This window comes from Aphelocoma coerulescens, chromosome 19 (genome assembly GCF_041296385.1).
Source record: "Aphelocoma coerulescens isolate FSJ_1873_10779 chromosome 19, UR_Acoe_1.0, whole genome shotgun sequence".
Taxonomy (NCBI): Eukaryota; Metazoa; Chordata; class Aves; order Passeriformes; family Corvidae; genus Aphelocoma; species Aphelocoma coerulescens.
In genome coordinates this window covers 3,406,887-3,425,769 of record NC_091032.1, presented here as the reverse complement: position 1 = coordinate 3,425,769, position 18,883 = coordinate 3,406,887, and the positions used below count along the sequence as shown (strand labels likewise).

The 18,883-nt window shown below is 44.1% G+C and overlaps 1 protein-coding gene across 3 annotated transcripts in view; it reads left to right on the top strand.

Moving 5' to 3' along the window:
- The window catches only part of CLIP2 (CAP-Gly domain containing linker protein 2), a 79,913-nt gene that overhangs the window by 5,147 nt on the left and 55,883 nt on the right, over positions 1–18,883 (top strand). For all 3 annotated transcript variants that reach the window (XM_069033339.1, XM_069033338.1, XM_069033340.1), the window contains one exon: positions 10,167–10,387. In XM_069033339.1, coding sequence (XP_068889440.1) covers positions 10,276–10,387 — 112 coding nt within the window. In that variant the 5' untranslated portion in view covers positions 10,167–10,275. The remainder of the gene's footprint in view (positions 1–10,166; positions 10,388–18,883) is intronic.

The following is an 18,883-nucleotide window of genomic DNA, read 5'->3' as shown; positions in this document are numbered from 1 at the left end:
ATGGGCTTTTTAGCCTCATGTTTGGCTGTCGTATATCGTGTACTGTGCTACCTCAGTGGCTCCTGTCAGCATGAAGCTGGCCCTGGTGAGTAAAGCCTCCTCCTTGGCTATATTTAGCACTTAGCTATTTGTTTTATAACTGAAATCCTTACTATGCAAATTGGAGCAGGTCAGTCTGCAACCTTGGATAAGTGCCCTTTTCTTTTTTTTTTTTTTTTTTCTTCCCGCTGGACTTTTGTTTCCTGCCTGGTAAGTGTGGCATGTTTAGCTGATGGCCCATCCACCAGCCATCCCTAATGGAGATTTAATGATGGACAATATGGCACAAAAAGGCAGGCTTGTGTGGAATATGCTGGTGAGACAGAGGAAGCGGATGTTTTGCCTTTCACTGTTCATGTTTTATGTGTCTGTTTATGTGGGCTCTTACTGGGGTCTACGTAGTAGCTTTTTGAACTTGCTGAGTCTCATCCATAGGAAAACTTTGTTTATATGTGTACATATATTTATGTATATTTCTAGTAAACAGTACTGGCAATATCAGTGCCTCCTGCAAGCCTAATCTTGATGTCTCAGAAGCATCTGCAAACACTGTTCCCCTCTTTATCTCTGAATCTCCCCAAAGCACATTGGCTAGGTGCCAAGAAGGTGTAGGAGCACTTCCAGCACACTTACATGGAAATGTCTAAGTCAAATGGTACTTTTTGGTGATCATATGATTCAGGTTTATGGAGTGCTGTGATACACTTTGCCTTAGGGTACCAGCAACTTTGATTGCCATTGTTAAAAGTGACAACTCAGTTTTTGCTCTTCCTTTTTGGCTGAAACATGATGAGTTTGTGTTAGAGATGTTGTGCCACTGCTCTGCACTGTGATGTAGGAGGCTGCTTTTTGTAAGGGTGCTCTACTTGCTTAGCTAGATGAGATTATATCTTGATCTCTGTATAAAATCATGATTGTGGCTTTGCCTGCATTAGGGGTATAGAAACAGCCTGTTTCTGTGAGAAGTGAAGGAGCAGCCAGGGACACGTGGTGACTCTAAAGCTCCAGCTGGAATACATAGTGCTGTGGTACTCCAGGAGTGTGGTGGGCTGATCCATCTGTCCTGCCTACCTGCTTGCAGGCTGAGTTCATCACTCTTATCTCCAGAGATACGAACCATTAAATCCTATTTTTAGCACTGATCTGTCTATCCAGACCCTTTCCTTTTGGCTGCCAGCATCTACACATCATGGACTGCTGTGTGTGCTTCCCAGTGGCGTGGCAGTGTTTGGATAGAGATGTGGTTGAAACCAGGCTGTGGAGGAGTCCAGCTCCTGCAGGGTCTCACTGCTGTGGGAGGAGGCTGGGATTGCCAGCCTGGCCCAGATGTGGCAGCCTCTCCTGATGCTGTCAGCCCAACAGGTCCTGCTGGAGTGGGCATGTTCAGTCTCCACACCTGCTGTGCAATCTGACTGCACAGGGTGGGGTTTTATCTTCTCAATCCCTAGAAACTGCAATCCCCAACCTCCCCATGTATTAGATACTAGGGAGCCATCCTCTGGTGCTGGTGTGGCTTAGTGCCCAGAGGCTTTCAGCTGGGATCTTGTCTCTCTCCATGTGGTGCAATCCAAAGTAAACATTGGCTTTTGCAAGGCAGGGTGTGAGTTGTGGGGAAAAAGGATCTGTGTGGCAGGACGAGATAACATATCAAATTGGAACTTATCTGTCAACATTGTACTTGGAAAATGATGATTTTGGTCATTGATAGGGATGTAATTTGAATATGATAGGGGTGTAATTTGAATAAGGCATGTTCCTTCTTGTACTTTAAGGTCCATGAGCTATCCAAACTCCTGTTGTGTGAGGAGTGTGTGAGATGAGTGAGGTTACAGGTGATAAATTAAGAAACTCCATGATTAACACATACTGACTGAAAGCAAACTCTCCAAATTACTGTTCTCCTTGTCTGGTTGTGGTGAGAGCTGTGTGGATATGTCAGTGTGAGTGAGGGCTGGCAGTGTTTGTAGAGAGGCTCAGGAGAAAGCAGCAATTAATGCACATAACCCAGAGGTCATCTGCTTAAGTGGGAGGCTGAGTTTGGGCTGGTGAATCAGCAGGGAGGAGGAGGAGGAGGGTGCTTCAGGGAACCAATGTGTCCAGCATTGCTCTGTTGCCATCAGTGCAGCAATGGGAAGCAGGATGCTTGTGTGGGTAGAGGGGATGGGGTTTGCTCTTGGTGTCCCAGAGGGAGAGTGGGTTGGCTCCTCCTGAGTGTCTTTGGTTTGGCAATCTCAGATCTTTTAAGAGGTTCCAGTGGTGTCACCTCCTGGTCTGCCCCCACTCAGTTCACAGATTGGTACTGTTACCATCCCCCTGTATGTAGCAAGGATGTTTAGTGACCACTGTGGAAGAAAGAAGCAGGAGTCCTGGCTGTCAGTGCTGTTATCTTAGCTATGGGGTGATTAGAGGTTAGATTAGATATCTTTAAAGGTCCCTTCCAACCCAACTGGTTCTACCATAGTCTGTATTTACTTTTTAGCTTCCCTCCTGTTGTATCTTAACACCCAGAGTGTGAAGATAGGTTAGTTATTCTTTAAACTTTTGTGAACAGTTGCTTTGTTTGAAGGATTGAGATGATGTTAGCTCGTAGTATTTGGCATGAAGTTTGTCCCTGGCCTGGTGGACATTGCCTGGGATACAGCATGCAGGCATTTCAGGTTGCCTGTGTCTAGACCAGACTGAATTCAAGTGAGGAGGTTTGGAGAAGGTCACCCGGGAAGAGATGACCCGGGAACTGGTGAGTCTCATATCTCAGGACTTCTCAAAGGAGAGCATTTCTTGCTCAGAATGGCACAGGGAAGCCAGACAAAGGGCAAAGCTGTCTCATGGGAGTTGGACACAATGGGAGGGTGTCAGAGTTTTGCAAAGGGCACAGGAGGTACGTGGGCAGAAGGTTGGCTTGGGTAAATCTGGACTGGCAACTGGTGGGGAGTTTCTTGGGCAGTGGAGGCTGAAGTTGCTGGGAATGAAATCTCTTATACAGTGGTTTCATAACTAATGGAAAGGGGCTGCAGCAGGGGCAGGGTTGGGTATTCCTATCCTGCATCCCTGCCTGAGGTTTTGGCAGCTTGTAGAGAGGCAGGGTCAGGTTTCCCTTGGTGTGACACTGCCCTGGGGTTGTTCTGAGGAGATTCTGTAGTAGATGTTACACCTGCAGTGGCAGTGGCCCAGGGCAAGGCTTCTGCCTGGTTCCTGCTGGGATGACCAGGTCTCCATCACAAAAGGAGTTGCATTAACATGGTACCTTTTCCTAGTGCACTTGAGTGTGTGTAGGCACTGGACAGCATTAGTGGAGCACGCTGAGGGCTTCAGGGGCAAGCCCAGTGTGTTCCAAGGTGCACCAGAAACTTGTTGCATCCTACTCTTATTTTCTTTGCTTTTAACTAAATCATCTGCAAGTTTAAAGTGCTACAAATGCAGTGCCATCAGACAGACTGGTCTGCAGAGCCTAGCTTGTAAAAAGGGGGGAAAAATCAGGGCAGAAGGGACGCAGGTCCTGGTTTTGTTTCATAATCAAAGTTCAGGACTGATTATAGAAGTTCACAAATTAAAATATATGTATTAATCTGAGCTCCAATTAGTAACAGATTAAGTGCCAGGGTGAACTTCAGTGCTGTGCTAAATCAGCAGTTAAAAGCTAGGAAATTCCAAAAATTGAGATCCTTCTGCAGCCCTGCACAGCATGTGTAGCATGACTGGGTTGTTGTATAGCTCATATTTAATTAAAGAAATTGCTTCTCCAGTAGAACAATACCAAGCCATTATAATGGAATATATATGTCATGTATCATTGTGTTTCCTGGACTCTGCTTACTCTCCTCATATTTCTCTTCCAGATGCTGTTTTTGACAAATAAGATTTTCTGTGAATAGATTTCTTGGATTTCATCAAAGCCTCGTGAATTGTAGAGAAATCTCTAATGGAATAGAGTGGCCATGAATCAAGTCTGTACTGATCTGCAGGACAGCAGTTGTGAAACCTCTGTGTACATTCTGTTCCCTACCCGTGTGAGCCTGAAGCTTTGGGGTCATGCTCCTATAAATCTCTGCAGGGACACTGTTCCCTGGCACCAGGGCTGAACTCTAGGGAGCAGAAACTCATGCAGAACCAAGACCATCCCCAGGATTTTCCTCACAAATTAGAGATAGTTTTGCTCTTCAATTAGTACAGAATTGTTGCTATTTACTGTGTCAGTCCTCAGTAGGCATTTTGCCAGTGTGAGGAGCACGAGCTCATCCAGTCCATAATTACTCCACAGATTATGTGATGACTTCCTTGAATGTACTTTGGCTTTTTCTCTCTGCACTTTGCCTCAGGATTTGCATTGTGGTTTTTAGAGTGCAATAGGAGGAGGGTTTTGCACATTTTTCCTTTAAAAAATCTTGGTTTAGAAGTAAATCACAGGATGTTTAGTCTATCATAGAGGTTAGAATTAGTTGAAAAAATACCTGAGCTTTTAAATAAAAGTTCTCTAGTCTTTCTCTTGGCATTCTGTGCTAATTATTACGAAACTTGAGTGAGCAAGAAGACTAAACATGGGCTTCTCTAGAGGTTAACAACACTTCACACTTGTCAGGGAAACTATGTAGTAAAAACAGAGCTTTATGGCTGAAAACCTATTTGAATTCTCCAACTGCAAGAGAGAAAAAAACCTGATGGCTGACAGAGGGTACCAGGATTCCCTAGTTTTCCCTACATGTAACTTGAAGCAGCATGCTCCTTTCATTCCTGCAGTACTGTCTTCATTCCCTCTATGGGAGAAGGAAAGGTTTTCTTGGAAGAGGAGTCTGATCTTAGTTAAAAATGAGTGTCTCTCATTTCCTCTATACTTCAATTAAGTGCAAAGATTTACTCCTAATCTGCCACATGCGTCAGAAATGGGTTTCTGGTGGCTTGTCAGAAGGAGTAACTAATCAGAGAAGTGAGAAGGCAATGGCACAATTACCTTGGATTGGATGGAGCATCTTAAGGAATTAAAAGATAAAATTGCCTTTTCTTCTCAGCATAATCTGTCTCTATTAGCAAAGCTGCAGTTTGGCCTTATCAGATCCTGTCTCTGATCAGATTCATTTCCTGTCCCTTTCACACAAGACTAAGTGCTTCAAGTCTGGCCCTTGGATTTGGATTTCAAGGCAAAATTCTATTCTTGAAATCCCTAGCCCATCTTTGCAGTTTGGTCAGTGCTGTGAGGTTGTGAGCCTGGGGCACCAAATCTTTACTTGCCCTTGTCCCTGGGATGGGACACTTGGCATTAACATGTGCAGGAGTAAGAACTCCAGGAGCTGGGGCTTTGCTGCCTGAAAATCTCATTTTCCTGGGAGTGGGGAAGTTGCTGAAAAGCTTAGAAACATGGAGTGGATGCAAGCAAATGCTCAGAAACAAGAAATTAAATAACTTCACCTGACTTAAAAAAAACCAACCCAAAAACCAGTATCTTTAGGCCAGTAAAGATTTTATATAAGGCCTAATAAAGGAATACCAGATTTGGCTCTGAAAGCTTTTTGCCTTTATTCTGTGTGCTTATTGAGGTGAGTGCAGAGCTCCTCCAGTGATCAGGGGATCAAATTCTTCCCTACTGTTTTATTTTCAGGGAGATATTGAGCTTCACATACTGTTTTGAACATTTACAGTGCTTGATGCTGAAGGTTTCTGCCTTCAGTAGTGGTGTTTTCAGAGGGGAAGCAGGGGTGGCTTTTGGGCTGTTCTAAGGTAGGTTTGCTCTTGTCCAGAGCCCCAGAGGCTCTGACAGAAGTCAGGGGATGAAACCCAGAAACCTCTTGGAGGCTAATGCAAGAGTCTTTGTGCAGATTGAGCCATATGATAGCCCTGAAAAGGGCTGAAATTTTGCTTGCAAATGTGCTGCATCCCAAACCCTGGTGCTCCTCATCTGTAATATGAACATAAGAAAAGATGGAATAGTGTTTAAATAATGGCCCAAGCAATTGATTCTCAAAAAGTTGTCTAAGATGGGAATAGGAAAAAACCAGAGACTTTATTGTGCTAACTTTTTCCTATCCAAATAATTGTCTCTGAAGTAATTATTTGCATAAGTCAAAATAATTAAAAAAAAAAAAAGTGTTGTCCTGCTTCTCTGCATTGTTGTTATCATTAACCTTTTGGACAACATGATAATGTTGATTTCCCTCAATCTGATAATAAAATGCTGTTCTTTACGTTTTTTTCCTATGGGCCCCAGCCCTGGAAAGGTGTGTGCATCTCTGACTGCAAAATTAAAATTTAATTTCTTACATGTGAATTTTCAAATTTAGAAAATTAGAAATCTAAATCTAGACCCAACTGTTACAGCAGTATTCAGATACAGCTGGTTGGAATTCTACGTGGGTCTGCTCTCATAATGAAATCCCTGTGCCTTGCCCAGGGTGTCAGGTTAGGTAAACACTTCTTAACATCCAGAGCCAGCCAGAAGGAAGCACCAGGCAGAGGATGGGATTCAGGCCAGCTCAGTCTGGTGTCAGAAAACCTGTTCCTGTGTCTTGCAGTTGTTGCACTCAGTATGTTGAGGTGAAGAGATCTTTATTTTGTGTATACCCACGAGGGCTTTCCTCTGGGGAGTGTGCTGGGTCCGGGTGTTTGCTTTGTTACTTCTGCCCATCCTGAAGAGGATGTTATTCCATGTGGCAAGCAAGTACTTGTGTACCTTCTTGAGGGCAAGAGGGATGGATGAAGCAGAGAAGCTGTGGATAAGCTGTATTGCCAAAGACTTTTTCTTCCAGTCCTTGGTTTGTGTTATTTCTCTACCATATTTATGAAATAACTTACTCCAAGCACCTCCAGTTGGTTGTTTTTAATGTGTGCTGCTTTGATGCAATTATCCATGATACTGGCCAGGCATAACCAGATATACTGCTCCTGGTGAAAGGCATTTTTTGGCTGTACATCTGTACTTAGTTGAGAACAGTTCCCCTTTTTGAATCTGAGCCTATGTGACTCACATTCAGCTGTCCCCTTTTTGGATGGAAGGATGGGGAAGAGAATATTTTGGTCATTTGAAGTAGGCTTTCATATTGTGCATTCCTGGGATGCTTTTCTTGATTGTGGGAACAGACAGAACCATTCATCCCAGTATGGAAAGATTGCAGGAAGAATGTAGCAGAGATCTAGAAAATGTTTGTTGTCTGTCATATCTCACAAAAGAAATAAAAACAAAATAAGCAGAGCTGGTGGCACTGGAGCATCCAGAGGAGCAGATGGAATGTGTCTGGAGGAAGTCACATTTCCGTGAAGTTTTGCAGGAAGGCAAAGCTTACAGCTTGTGCAGGTAATATGGGGAGCAGGAATGATAAATAACATAGAGAATAGAAATTTTCAGTTCCCCTGGAGTTGCTGGGTAGAGCTTAAAGAGTATTCCAGCTGATTTCAGTATCAGGGAAGAGAGATGGCTCATGTGTTTCTTACACCACCAATTTGCCTGTGTTCAGCCTTTACTGCTGGAATCAGATTTTTCAGAAGAGCTGGAAACAGGTTTTTCGGGAGGGCTCTGCTAATAGAGCCCGTTGGTAAGCTGAGGGTTCTGTACAGGAGCTCAGAGCATGTTGTTATCTCTAATGGAGCAGGGCAGTGCCCTGTGGAGACACTGGCCTGTGTCCCAGGCCAAGGGTATTTCTGCAGCATAAAAGCTGCATCACTCAGTCAGGAGCTAATGTGTGACTTGGATGGCTCAGGCAGCCTTGCTCTGGGTGGTGAAGATGACCTAATGGAGTCATTTGGAAGAGCTCTGTGCTCAGTGTTCAGAGCTTCCTAAAAATCTGATCACATATATTTGTGTTGAAGTGGGGGAGAAACTGGTGACAGAGAAGGAGTATCTGTCCCTAGCAGCAGGCACAGACTTCTTTAAAAGTGTCCCAGACGTTTATTTTTATGTGTGTATTGCTGACAAACTGCATTTACAGTAAAATTTACTCCAGTTCATCCTAATTTCCCTGTGTGATGATGAATGTGCAGGGATGTGCTGAGGCAGCCGTCCTGGCTCTGGTCAGCCTGCAGCTTGTGACATTGACACTTTAGATGGATGAGTTTGCCCCTGTCAGGCCCTCCCCATAAGCTGGCATGCAATGGGCACAGCCAGGCAGGGGATCTGCTATGATTCCCAGTGGCACTTGAGAAGTTTTTGAATCTGTTGTATGTGACCCCGGTGAGTGTGGCCACGAACTGGTTATGGTGGCTGTATTTCAGGATAAAAGCAGCTATCTGTTCCAAGGGGAGCATGATTAGCAGCCTGTGGAGTTCATTTGTTTTTAGCATTACTGTGTTGAAAGCACAGGAGTCAGGAGTAAGGGCATGTTGTGAGGAGGGCAAACTTTCAGGCTGAAGGTGATGGATTGAGATATCTAGGTAGAGCACATCACCTGCCAGCAGAAGTGCTAGAAATCAAACTGGTCTGTAAAATCAAAGCCAGCCCTGGCCAAAATGTGTCGTATGAGATGGAGTGGGTGGGAGATGCCACATCTGATGGCTTGACAGGTAAAAGGAACTTGGCTGATCAATGTTTCTCACCTCCAGATTCAGTTCCTTGTCTCCCTATTTTATGCTAAACAGAACTGGGAGCTGCCACCTCCTGTCCAGCTCTGACAGCTGTTCCTTGACAGCTCTGTTGCAGGAAGGCTGGTTTTCTCTTCCTTGAGAAGAGATTCTTGCTCTTGTCTGTTCTTTCTGCTGTGGGTGATGTGATTGGAGCATCCTGCCTCTCATAACCAGGCCTGAATTCTGTGTGAGGTGAATGTCTGCAGGTGTCTGAATCCACCCCAGGTACTGAGCACCTTTGTAGGCACATGGGGAAAAGGCTTTGATCCCTCAGTTTTTTGCTCAGGCTCCCTCCCCAGGATGTCTCTGCTGATCCATCCTTTCTTTGTTTCTTTAAGCTGATGTAGGATGACTGACTCTTACTGCTCTTTGGTGTTTTAGATATTTGTGGGGCCCTGGGAATACAGTTTTGGAATTCTCCTTGCGGTTTTCCCTCCTCTGTGTCTGCTTGCAGCTTTTCCTGGAGCCCTGCCAGCCCTCTGCTCGCTCTGACCCAGCCTGTGTTGAGGTCCTTACTCATGCCTTAATCACTTGCCATCCTATTATTGCAATTCCCTCCTTGCAGCATCTGTAAATCTTTGCTGCACTGATTCTCAGGGGTGCTGCCTCCTTCCTTTGCCCAGGAAGCAGGTCTGGGTGTCCTCACTTTCTGGCTGGTCCTTGGATTGCTCTCCCTGCAATTCCCTCTGCCGTTAGATTGGTGTTGTCCCTGGCTTACTCTGCTGCCACCTTTTTTCCTCCACATTCTAGCCTGCTGGCTCCCAGCCTCAGCTTCCTTTTGGCTGATAGACTCATTTTATGATTATTTTTCTTTATCCATTAGGAATGTTATTGCTTTTTTTTAAAAGCAACTTAGTCATTTCCTTTATTTTTCCTTTCTTGTCATAAAACTGTACTTGTTGATGCAACATCCTTGCAAGGAATTTGGAGGTTTTATTCCATGTGCCTGCTGGAAAGGGAATGCTATAAGGAAGGGGTTGTGGCTTTGCTAATGAATAGTTGGTAGAGTTATGCTTAGGTTTCAGGAAGCTTTGGGGTTTGGTTTTTTTTCAAATTTTCTTGTAAATCCATAGGGTTAAATGCCCTTTTTTCTGTGATAAGTTTTTGGATTTGTCTTTAAGGAAAGGAGCTGAAAGCCCCATCTCAGGCACTGGCTTCATCCTTCCTTCCCCTGCCAGTTTGGAGAGGCTGCCCTGAAGGCTGGTGAGACTCAGGGCTGTGCATCAAAGGTGATGCCTTTTGTCAGGGTTCTGACAGCTCAGCTGGGGCTTGGCTGTTGCTGAACTGAGGCTTTAGAATTTAAAACCAGTCAAAACCATTTCATTTACTCAGATCCCAAACTGTATTTAAATTCTTGTTTAATGGCTCTGGGAAGTTTCAGCTTTGGCCCAGGACTTCGAGATTGATGAAAAAAATTTAACATGAAGATGGGAGATGAGGGAAATCATCACCCTTGTTTTATAGGAGAAGAAATGAAAGGTTCTGACTCTTCTAGGGCTGTGAGGACAGAGCTGGGCACTGCTTTCTGGGAGCCTTTCCATGCCCTCCCACTCATTCTCTGATTTCTTTGTGCTCTTCTCTCCCAGGTGTGTGACAATGGAAGAAGAGGGGCATCATCGAGAAGCCTGAACGGTAACACCAGGACAGCTCTTGAGACACTGGCAGTAGGAGCCTGAGATACAGGAGACAGGAATCATGCTGAAACCAAGTGGACTTAAAATCCCAGGCAGAGCTGGGAAGCACTCCAGCCCAGTGGGACGGGCATCAGGGACCACTGCAGCTGCTGTCACCACTGGCTCAAAAGAAGGTAAGAGCTCCATGCAGGGGCATGAGCTGACCCAGGTGATTGTCTGGCTTGGAGGCAGTGGACCAGTGGAGCCAGTGTTCCGTGGGATGTGAAATTCCCCATCTGTATGGAGGTTGATTGATCAAAACAAGTCTAACAGGCTGAATAAATGGGCTCCCTCTCCCAAGTAATGCACAAAACAGGCAAGTTGTGGAGTTCGTGGGAGACAGATGGATCCCCTGATGCTAAGGGCTGACAGAGGTACCTATACAGACATTGGCATGGGAAGGGCTGGTAATTAGGCAGATGACCTTAAACACTGCCCTGGAGCCATTGCTATTGGCCTGTGAAGATGTAGGAGTAAGAACTTAAGGTGATTTGGCCTGTGCTGATTACCTCAAATTAGTGCCTTTGTTTAAACAGAAACATTTGAAGCCCTAGGATTTGAATAATGACTTACCTTCATATACCTACACATGCCTTGCTGCTGTTGATCTATATCCAGTGTATACATAAGCTCTGCAGACTGCCATTATCAGTATAATTAACACTTCAAAAGCAATTGAGGGTGTGTTTTGCTTAGGTTTCATTTTTCTGGCTTATTGGCCGGTGGGTTGTTTTCTATTATATATAATTTAGTAAATATTCAAGATGGGAGTTTTACATGTCATGTTTTTCATTTCACTTTGTTAAAAAAGGCTTTCTTCTTGCTTCTGGAGAAACACATCAGGATGATGTATATCCTATCAAAACTTGTACTTTCACTATATTACACTTTCATTTGAGAAGGTCACTGGTTGCTTCTTTAGATCTGTCAACCTCTTGTCCTTATAATTCAGGCCACTTCCTACATGCCTGATTACTTTGCTATATGTTTCAGTCCCCAAAATATATAACATTTATCAGGATCAGGAAAGCCTTTTACCTCTCAGACAGCATTTTTAATCAAGGAGATAATATTGGTCAAAATTTGCTTTAGCATGTTCGGACAAATTAGTCAGGGATAATGGTGCTGCAAAATGAGTGTCACCAGACAATGCTGCCTCTTGTCAGTGTAATGCAGAAGCATTAGTTAGTTAATCTAAACAAAAAAAAACCATCTCTGAGGTTTTTGTTTAGCTTGGGCACTTTGGGATGGTGATTCAGGCCCACCCTCTGTGCAGGATGTTCACACACAGATTCTACTTGCTGCTGAGCCACTGACTCTGCTCCCTTATTACACATCAGGGGCTGTGCTTTGCTCATGGATTCTTTCAGCTGAGCTCTCTCTTCTTTCAGGGACCAGTCGTGTACATATAACCTCTGCCATTCTAAATTCTTTCCACAAACAGTATTGTAAAAGTCACAGCTCTAACTTGGCTTTTTGCACATCTGCAAGGTCTTGTTTGAGGGGCCAGTTGCTGCTTGAGGTCATGGGCAGAGTTCCAGATCCTTCTGTGTGATACAGCACTACAGGGATTGGAGAGGCACTGCTCTTCCCTTGTTGAGGACTTGACCCTATGTGTGGAGATTAACAAATGTTTGGATTGCAATTTTGTGTGAGTGGGTTTTAATAGTAGCCTGATTTCTTAATTTTGCACCCAAATCTAAGATACTGAATTATCCTTTTATTTGTTTGCTAGAGGGAAACACAAATTGACAAAGGAAAAGTTTAATGGGTTTGGCTGTGTATTTTAAAGTTATTCCTCTGGCCCTCTATTTCTGAATTTCCCCCTTGTTTTTCCATCCCCTCAACTGTGATTGAGAAATGAACCAGAACTCCAGTGATGTGCCTATTTAGCTCCCAGTTGTGACTCTCTCAAGGTGCTTTGGTCTGGATTTATAATTGCAGTATGTCATGGAGCTGCTTTCAGTTGATTTTAATCACATGAAAAACACCAAAATGAGGGAAAAGATCTGAGGCCTCTCTTCTCCCCAGAGGCTTTGTAGTGGCATCTCAGCAGGCACAGTTGGTGCATGTGCTGTGGTATGAAAGGGTCGGTGAATGGCAGGGTCAAGGCAACCTCTGGGCTGAATGCAGTGCCTGTTCACTGGAGTTCCTTTGTGCCTTGTTCAGCTCCAGCCATCTGTCACCAAGGGATGTGGAGCAAAGTACCCTGTGTGGGCTCCAAACAGAGTCTGACTACTTTGCTTGAGAAGTTTAAAGTTTTTTTTCCTGGAAAAAAGTGGGCATGGAGAAGGGGAGAAGTCTTGTGATGGTGGGTTGGTACTGTGTGACAGCTGTGCTGCTGCTCCTCTGCCTCTCAGGATGGTGCAGGAAGCTTTTGGAAATTGTGGAGCTGCTGGAGCAATCACAGCACTGAGCCATTCCTACCTAGAAGGTGAGAACAGAGCACAGTGGGGCTACTTAAACAACGTGGGCTGGGTGAGTAAGAGTGGTTGGGCTTGTAGTTTTATCTCTGACACCTTCTCGCCCAGTGTCCTGCTCAAGAGCTACTGCTGTGTCCCTGCATGGCCTGTACCTGCTCTTCTTCCTGCAAATCTCTCCAAAAGTCTGGCCAGCTGCCTCTTGCTCCTCTCCTTTCCAAAGATAATCTGTGAACGAAGTGTGCATCCCAAAATCCTGCTGGCCTGCCTGTGTGCCCTTCTCTGAGAACAGAAGCATCTGTGTTGGCTGTGTGGCCTAGCTACAGCACAGTCACAGGATGCAGCCTTTGGTATGGGAAAACTACAAAAGAAAATACTCTTTTTTTTCTGTCCAAGTGGTTTAATTCTGTTCCAGAGCCAAGTGTCTACATCACTGAAACCCTAACCACAGCAGGCAAACTTACATGAATTTTGGGGGTGCCTGCAGCCAAAGAATCGTGGTAGATGGCTGTGGAAGCTGGATTTCATTACGTTTCCTGGGATTAATCAAATCTGGACCTCTAGACTTCATATGAGATCTTAAAGTTGCATGGAGGAGTCTCTGTGAGGTGTTTGAGAAACCCTGCAGAAACCATGAGCTCTATGACCTGTGTCTGTGCATTGAAAGTGCTTCCTGGGAGGCTGACAAAGTTTTCCTGACTCCACAAAAACTCAGTACATGCCCCTGAACTCCTGCCTTACTCCTTGCCTCTGCACTTACACGCCTCTTGCCAGAAAAGCCAAAGGAGACTTCTCTATTTTCTGGAGCCTGATGGAAGAAAACCAGAGTGGTTTGGGTTACAAAATATGGAGCTGCAACACTGATCTATATGAATTTGCTACCTTTGGGGAGGATAGAAATCTCAAAAGCTTGAAATATAGCTGCAAAGGAGAACCATAAATCCAACAAAGCACAGGATTAAACTGCAGCAATGCCCAGTCTGTTGCCTCTGAGATGTTCCTTGGCTCTGGGAGCTTGGGGCTGCCTCAGAAAGACCCCAAATTGGGATTATATCTTTCAGATTGCGTGTTCAGAGAAGGTGCCCATTCTCCAGTTGTATGGAAGATATGTCAGAACCATTAGATGCAAATGAATTTTTAAAAGCTTCACACTTTGATCTTCTTCCTCTCCCATAAGTTTATTAATCTTGTCTACACAAGTGCAAGTAGAGGTACTTCCCTTTATTCTTACTCTGGAATGCACAGAGTTGCTTTGATTTCTCCTTTCTCTTTTCCCCAGTGCTCTGCTCATATTCCTCTGTAGAAAGTCAAGTGTCTCTTATCTATCTCTCATTTCTTTCTTCCTTTCCCAGGCACAGAGATACCTCTTCAACATTTCCATGCCACTCTTGACAACTCACATCTTATGTACCAGAAGGAGGGTCAATGCAGATGAGAGATGCTTTGTGTGCATGTCTATAGAATTTCACAATTCAGGGCTGTAGGTTTCTATAGAGACCAAATGTGCTGTAGTCACACCGAGCCAGCTTGTCTTATGTGCTGTATCAGAGTTATTTTTCCTGAAAAACATATTCAGAGTCAATTCTGCTCATGGAATGTCCTACATCCTCTTTGAACTTTGCTTGAGTGGAGAGTTGTTGTGTCTCCTTACCTGAGCTGGTGCTTTCCCAGAGCCATTAGGTGTAAGAGCTTTTGTGGTGGTGGTCTGGGTCAGGTACATTGGCTTGCTGTGGTTGGGGGCTTTTTAAAAAAAAACCCTGAAATTGCCATTTCCACTAAAAGTCAGTGGGGAACTGGCAGCTGACCTGGACTCCTGGAAGAAATCAGCCTTGAGTGGTGTCCATGCTGGCTATCCCTCTCCTTTCATTCCCATAAAGCTCTAACAATGGAAAAAATAAGTTCGGCTGCTTTGCAGTAACTACTTTCCTTAACCAGACTGAAATTTCATCTCCAGCTGCCTCAGGAGAGGATTTCCCACAAATGTGTTGGCTTATTTCCCATGTTTCAAGTGAAGAAAGTCACTGCTCTTGACCCTACATGCAAGAGAGGTTTCTGTGCTAAAGGTGTGGGTCACTGGTAAAGGGCTCAATGTAATATTCTGATTTCTTGTTACAAAGCTCATATGTCTCCGTTTCTTTCCCACCCTCCTCCTGGAAAAGCCTGCTTTTTCAAGATGGAAAGAGAATGGAAGCTGTGATGAATGGGCCCACAGAGCCCTCCCAGCTGGTGGAACAGGTGAAAGCTGCTGGGAAGAGAAGCATTCACATTTCAGAGTGGGTTTTGTCTGCTCAGAGCAGTGTTCGAGTAATGTGGTTGGAGGAGAAATTTGTCTTTCATACTTCATTTGGCTGTCAGCTGGCTCTAGTGTTTGTTTATGGTTCTTAAATCTCATGTTCAATTCAAAAATTCTAGCAAAAGGTGGAGGAAAAAAGAAATACATTGGATTTGTGGATGGAGCTGGGCAACATTGAGACTTCAGTGCTAGAGGCAAAAAAGCCCAAACTTATTAAGTTTTCTGTGAGACTTATGTGCATCCAGTCAGAATCCAGACCTTGGATTTTACAGATGGGTCCTGTCTTTCTGAATGGGCAAGTGCAAGTGTCTTCACATCAATTTCATATTTAGGCATGGCTAACAATAGCAAAACTGTTTTTCAGCAGTTACTTAGTTTTATTGCCAAAAACTATGCTCTGACAGCTAAACTACACAGCATATTGCTGGGAGCCTGGGAATGCCTTCCTGTTTTCATGTAAGTGTACGTGCATTATTTTAGATGAAGAATAAATGCACAGAGCTAATAATGCTGGCATAATGTCTGCTTCTGCAAACACTGTTTGTTGCTTTTGTTTACTGAAAACAAGAGTGAAGCAGACTGGAACGCTCCCAGGGCTGTTACAGAGAATGGAATGACTAGGCTCCATAGGGTAATTAAACTACAAGATGCTGTAATGAGGGTTTGATAAGCCTGAGCTGGGTATCAGGTCCCAGTTAGTTGTATTTGGGTTTTGGGTACTGATGGGCTGAGGCTGGTACCTCCTGGGGGACACTTACTGCTCTGCCCAGGGGTTGAGTTTGCATGAGGGGGTTAAGTTTTTCTTCTTAATTTCTTTTCTAGAAATGTGATTATGTTTTGAGGGCTGCTTTTAGTTTGAGACTCAGCAGTTCTATGGCCGAGTCTGTTTTGATCCGTACCTGCCTCAATTCTGCTGGAGGACCCTAAATCTCACCAGCACCTTAGCTCTCTTGTACATTTGGTGCCTTGCTCTTGCCTTTCCTAGTGGGAAATCTTCATTCCTTTTTATTTATCTGCCACAGTATTAACAGCAACATATCAGTAAATTAAGTTGGAAATCAGTTATTCACCCCTCACGTTTCTCAGAATGTTGTTTAAGTTAAATTGGCTGGATGCATAGCAGCAAGAAGCAATTTCTTTTGCTTCTAGAATTTTTTGCAGTAAAAAACAGAGGGAAGGATGGTGTCCTTAATGAGGAATTTATGCCTCAGTAATGAGAGAACTTGGGGAGGTTGTTCTCAGGTAATTATTGATGGTTTGGTGGTGTCTTAACACAGGCTTTTTTTATAAAGCTGCAAGAAACTGCTGAGGCTCTTGAGTTTTGTATCAATCGATTATTTCTAATTTCCAAATAAATATGAAAGACAGTAAACCACTGTTTTGCCTGAAACAAAAGAAATAGGATTCTAGTGTCTGGAGCAGCTGATTGACTGGCACAGACATAGGGACCTAATTCTTGTCTATTCAAAGGCTTTGTGCCTCTTGATTAATATTAACTTGGGGTGTTGTGTGCTGGTGAATTGAAAGAGAAGACCCAACATCACGGGGCCAGAAGCTGCTATTATTTCTAGCAAACATTTGGTTTTGCTGTTTTGCATCAGGCCTCATGGAATGATCAGTATTATCAGCTCCCATCTGAGTGCTGTCCTCAATTAAATCCATGCTGCAACCCTGAGTGGATATTCTTGGGGTCGGATTAGTGATCCTGCTGGAAACGTGTCACTGGTGTTGATGAAGTTTGATTAGGTCTTGCTTTATGTTAATGGGTCTGTATACACAGTGTTTTCAGTTCCTTGGGGAGTTGGGAGGTTGAGTTGCCAGTGAGATGTTTGAGGATCAAATGCCTCTATTACAGTATCAGCAGATTAGCACTTCACTAGCAGCCAGAGCTGCAGTATCCAGGTATGCACAGGCACTCACCTGGTCAAGGAGTTATCAGGTATCTGAAAGAAAACAAGATTGTTTTCAAGGGCTGAGCAGGAAAAACTGCAAATGAGAGTCACTGTTTTGCTGATGCAGGGCTGATGTACAGCTGAGGGGTGGGAACTGCAACAACCATGGGAGCAGCTCTGCTGAGCGATCATTGGAGCCTGAGTGTATCCCCTCACTGCTGCTGTGGGTTGACTGAAGTGCCCTGTGTGGAGGTCATGTCCCTCTGTACAAATCCAGTTGCTCATGGACACAGATGCTGTCATGAGACCCTGCATATTTGTTCTCATCCTCATGGTGTATCCTATGCCAAAGGTTTGCTGGCTTGGTTGTGGACCAGCCACTTGACTATTTGCATAGGGCCTGTATTCAGCCCACACACCATTCATGAGCCACTCTGCCTGTCATCCTGCACTCTGAAATACCTTTTGTACTGGGGTTTTTGAAGGTGGTGGTTCCTCCACCCTTTCTGGTTCCCCTCCTGAAGGGGGGAAGTACCTTTGGTGGCATTCCTCTCCCAAGAAGTAATTCAGTGCATTCCAAGTAATATAAAAGGGCATTGAATCAATCTTAATTTAATCTGCTTCTAGGTGACATACAGAGATAACTGTGGGTCTGATTTTAATTGTCTTAATGATTAGATACACTTAGAAGGATTTGATAGAGTTAATCTGTAATATTCAGCTCGTTCACTGTGGAGGGGGTGCGAGCACACACCAAAGGCATGTGGAGGTCAGACGCCGTCCTGTCCTCTCTGTCTGTATCTCTTCACAGAACAGCAGGGAAAGAAAATCAGCTTCCCACAGATGTTCAGCTTATGGAGGCTGGAATATAATGAACCAAATCCTATTCAGCTGGGCTGGTGTAAGTCTGCAGTAGCATCAGTGTGGCTGTGGTTATGCCCATCAGAGGAGGGATGCAGCTTCAGGGCGGGATCTGCTCCTGCGTGTTCTGCCTCCAACAATTGCACTAATCCAGCAAGAGCAGATTAATCATTAAAGGCCTGAGCCAATATGCATTGAAATTAAAAGAAAGATTCCCTTTGGCATAGATGGATTTGGGATGAGAGTCTGCAGGATTAAAGTGGCATCAGACTGTTGGTATGTAATATTTGCTCTAGGTTGGAATTAACCATCACACGTTGACCCTGCATGTGAGCATCTTCCTTGCAAGCAGTCAAGTAGGTGACTTGGTCTCCACAAAAGCCTTAAAACATTTAGAATACAGATATTATTCTCTATTTATTTTAAGTTCAGTAGGATATTTACTTTTTAATGAAGATGCTAGAAAGTAAATAAATATCCTGTTCCCATAAAAGAGAGAAACTGGTATTTATGCAGGATTAAGGTCTGTAAGAAAACACTGTTTATCACAACATTTGCTCTAAAATAATAAAGAGTTGTCAAAATTGAGGTGTCTGTGACTTCAGCAACTCTATTCAAAATACAGTTGATGGTCTTTCTGCTACAAAATGTGTTTGGCAATGCTGTTTTCCAGCACAATGAATGTGTGTCCTATGTGCTACATCTGGATTGTGGACAGCAGAGCACTCCATGGCTGTGTTTGCAGAATTCTTTGTGAGAAAAGAAATGCTTGTGAATGGGGATTTTTAAATGGTCTCAGAGGAAGGCAGTGATGAACTTAGCCATGAGTACACCTTAAAAGCTGAACCTGCACCAAGGTTCAGGAGTTAATTTGTGTGATGCTGCCAGTGCTGCAGTTGTTGGGCAGCATTATGCAGCAGTCAACTCTGCTACAGGAGTGTTCTCAATCTGCTTGAGGAATTCCTACCAAGCAGGAACTGTAAGTCATTCTTACTTTCTGTAATTATAAGCCTCCTATGCACACGTGTAACCTCTCTGTTCAAGACTCTGAATGCCTCACCACCTCGTGTAAAGCCTGAAGGCTGTTAGGAAGGTCAGTATGACCCATGTCTTACACACAAGACAACTCAAAGAAGTAGGTCTTGCCCATGTCATCCTGTAAGT